The sequence below is a fragment of the Dipodomys ordii genome, unplaced genomic scaffold (genome assembly GCF_000151885.1).
Source record: "Dipodomys ordii isolate 6190 unplaced genomic scaffold, Dord_2.0 Scaffold13, whole genome shotgun sequence".
Taxonomy (NCBI): Eukaryota; Metazoa; Chordata; class Mammalia; order Rodentia; family Heteromyidae; genus Dipodomys; species Dipodomys ordii.
In genome coordinates this window covers 15767144-15769157 of record NW_012267229.1, presented here as the reverse complement: position 1 = coordinate 15769157, position 2014 = coordinate 15767144, and the positions used below count along the sequence as shown (strand labels likewise).

General features: G+C 42.2%; 1 protein-coding gene across 1 annotated transcript in view; it reads left to right on the top strand.

The window, feature by feature from the left end:
- Positions 1–2014, top strand: part of Trpc4ap (transient receptor potential cation channel, subfamily C, member 4 associated protein) — a 55528-nt gene that overhangs the window by 40156 nt on the left and 13358 nt on the right. The window contains exon 10 of the mRNA XM_013010692.1: positions 1185–1316. Within this exon, the coding sequence (XP_012866146.1) occupies positions 1185–1316 (132 nt within the window). The remainder of the gene's footprint in view (positions 1–1184; positions 1317–2014) is intronic.

Sequence of the window (2014 nt, the reverse complement as noted above, 5' to 3'; positions counted from 1 at the left end):
CTCAAGTGGTATAGTGCTGGCCTTGAGCTGAAGAGCTGAGGGACAGCGCCCAGGCCCAGAGTTTAGGCTCCCTGACTGACAAAAAAAAAAAAAATATATATATATATATATATATATATATATACACACACATACATACACATATATATATGTATGTATGTTTAAGTACTTGTACAAAAAAGTTACGGTTTAACAGATCACTTTATGAATACATCTCTCTTGATCAATGTCGCCCTTTCATTATTTTCCCCATCTCTCCCAACTCATCCCCTCACTTCAATTTTCTTTTTTTTCTTTTTTTTTGGAGGTAAGAGTCTCATACACTTTGCTGCCTAGGCTGGTTTTGAACTGTGATCCTCAGATCTCAGCCTTCTGAGTAGACAAGATTACGGCTATGAGCTACCAGCACCTGGCTTAAAAATTATTTTTGTTGGCAATGTATTTCACAAAGTGATTTTGTTGTTGTTGTTGTTTCTTTATTAGTTGTAGGGTCTGATCTTTGGGCTTGGGCGCTGTCCCTCAGCTCTTCAGCTCAAGGCTAGCGCTCTACCACTTGAGCCACAGCCATTTCTGGCTTTTTCAGCTTATGCGCTGAGGAAGTGAACTCAGGGCCTCATGCATGCAAAGCAAACACTCTGCCACTGAGCCACCTTCCCAGCCCAGTGATTGGTTTTATTATATTTCTTTGTATGTACAGATTATTGTGAATTTTGCTAAGATTTCCAGGTTTAATCTTTTAGAAAGGCTTCTCTACTCCTGAATTTTCTTTTCTTCCCTAGTACTGGGGTTAACTTGTGCTTTACTCTGTTTACTTGCTTGTTTGCTTGGTATTCCACTTGAGTCCACACCTGTAGCCCAGCTTTTTGCTGGGTATTTTAGAGATGGAGTCTAGCAGATTTTGTTGCCTTTGCTGGCTTTGAACTTTGATCCTGTTAATTTCAACCTCCTGAGTAGCTGGCCAGTTTCATTTTTTTCATATTTATATCCTTACTGCTATTTTGAGCAACTATTTGCAAAGTTAACAGGTATTTCTATGTAGTCAGGTATAGTACAAGTTGTATAGAGACTCAGCTTTCTGACATTTTTTGTGTTTGGAAAGTTGTGGGTCTGTACTGCACATGTGTCTTTACTGGTTCTTAGAAACACACTGGTCATAGTCTTTCTCTTCTTCCCTCCTTGTCCAGGTCCACAGGATGATTGCTGAGTTCAAGCTGATCCCTGGACTCAATAATTTGTTTGACAAGCTGATTTGGAGGAAACACTCAGCATCAGCCCTTGTTCTTCATGGTCACAACCAGAACTGTGACTGTAGCCCAGTAAGCAAGGGACCCTGGGGACATTTGTGATTTTACTTGCTAGAAGTAGTTGTTTCAAGACCTGCTGGCCCATGATCTCTGGTTCTTTGGGACTAGAGCAGAAACTGAAAATTTTGTTACATGATCCCATAGTGGACCAGCCTGTACCAATCAATGTGTCTGCCTTTGCTGAAATCCCTTTGAAGATGTGCCAGTTCCCTCTATACCTCTAGGTATAGAGCAGAGCTGCTTTATTTGGTGCTCTGTCCTCTGATACAGCTTTTACCCCTAGGTTCTACACACCAGTAATGTCTTAAGTCAGGCAATGCTTTGAGATGTAGTGTTTTGTTTTTTTGTTTTGTTTTTTGGGGGGTTTTTGAGGCCAAGAATTCACCTCTACCTTACATTTCCCACAGTGCCCTAGACAGAGCACTGCATTGGGAGTCAGAGGCCTTTCATGCCACTCAGCTTATTGGAAGAGATTGAATAAGTCATTGAGCCCTTTCTTCCAAAAGGAAGATTATGTGCCTCCTTGGCGTTGGGTGATGTTCTACCTACCAACATGGGAGAAAAAGTACCCTGGACTTCTAAGTGCTATGCACCTGCAGGACATAGCATGGCTCCTGACCTCTGCCTTGTGGGCATTCCTGTGTTTCACCTCCAACACTCCTCCCCCCTCCCCCCCCCCCCCCCCCACACAAATATTTCATCTGTTTTTT